At 51.2% G+C, this 1,101-nt stretch overlaps 1 protein-coding gene across 1 annotated transcript in view; it reads right to left on the bottom strand.

Moving 5' to 3' along the window:
- The window catches only part of LOC102386709 (meiotic recombination protein REC8 homolog), a 6,986-nt gene extending 6,733 nt beyond the window's left edge, over positions 1 to 253 (bottom strand). Inside the window, exon 1 of the mRNA XM_006036541.2 lies at positions 224 to 253. Coding sequence (XP_006036603.1) covers positions 224 to 253 — 30 coding nt within the window. The remainder of the gene's footprint in view (positions 1 to 223) is intronic.
- Positions 254 to 1,101: the final 848 nt, after the last annotated feature.

The raw sequence follows: 1,101 nt of genomic DNA, 5'->3' as shown, positions 1-1,101 counted from the left end.
GAAGAGGGAGGGTCAGGTCCCCTGGCCGGCCCACAATAATCCTGTATGCCCCCCATACCCTCCCCCCCTGCCCCCCTTATCTCCCCCATAAAGCCCCGTAAGTTCTTCTCATTCTTCCTGAGACAGGAGCAATCAGCCAGTGCCTGCACATGACTGCTAAGAGCCTCGGATGCAAGTGGGAGGAACTGGGAAGTCTCATGCAGTCCCGGAGCTACAGTGTTACCAGAATAACAGACTTGGTGGGAGCCAGCATGACTGAAGCACAGTCATGGGTTGGATATCAACTGCTGTGGAAGCAGAGACAGGGGAGAAGAGGAGGAGGAGTTGTGCTTGATGTAAAAGCTATGATTACTTAGAGCTCAAGTATGGAACTGGACACAGGTCTGTTAGGAGTCTCTGGAGACAGCAACAAGGGGGATGTGGTGGTGGGGGTCTGCTATAGACCACCAGACCAGGAGGAAGCGGTGGATGAGGCTTTCTTCAAACAGCTAGAGGAAGTTTCCCCGATCACAGACCCTGGTTCTTACAGAAGACTTCAAATCTCCCAGACATCTGCTGGAAGGGCAATACAGCAGTGCACAGGCAACCCAGGAAGGTTTTGGAGAGTATTGAGGACACCTTCCTGGTGCAAGTGTTGGAGCAGCCAACTAGGGGCCATGCTCTTCTTGACCTGCTGCTCACAAGCAGGGATGAATTGGTGGGGGATATAATAGTGCATGGCAATGTGGGCAGCAGTGACCATGAGATGACTGAGTTGAGGATCCTGAGGAAAGAAAGGATGGAGAGCAGTAGAGTAAGGACCCTGGACTTCAGAAAAGCAGACTTTTGACTCCCTCAGGGAACTGATGGGCAGGATCCCCTGGGAAGCCAGTCTGAGGGGGAGAGAGGACTCCAGGAGAGCTGGCTGTACTCGAAAGAAGCCTTTTTGAGAGTGTAGGAACAAGCCATCCCAATGCACAGGAAGACTAACAAGTATGTCAGAAGACCAGCTTGGCTTAGCAGGGTCCTCTTCAGTAAACTAAATCACAAAAAGGAAGCTTATAAGAAGTGGCAACTTGGACAAACAACTAGGGAAAAATATAAGAGCATTGTTTGGGCATG

Source organism: Alligator sinensis, unplaced genomic scaffold (genome assembly GCF_000455745.1).
Source record: "Alligator sinensis unplaced genomic scaffold, ASM45574v1 scaffold128_1, whole genome shotgun sequence".
In the NCBI taxonomy this organism is placed as follows: Eukaryota; Metazoa; Chordata; order Crocodylia; family Alligatoridae; genus Alligator; species Alligator sinensis.
The sequence above is the reverse complement of the archived record's forward strand: the minus strand, read 5'-3'. Positions and strand labels throughout refer to the sequence as shown.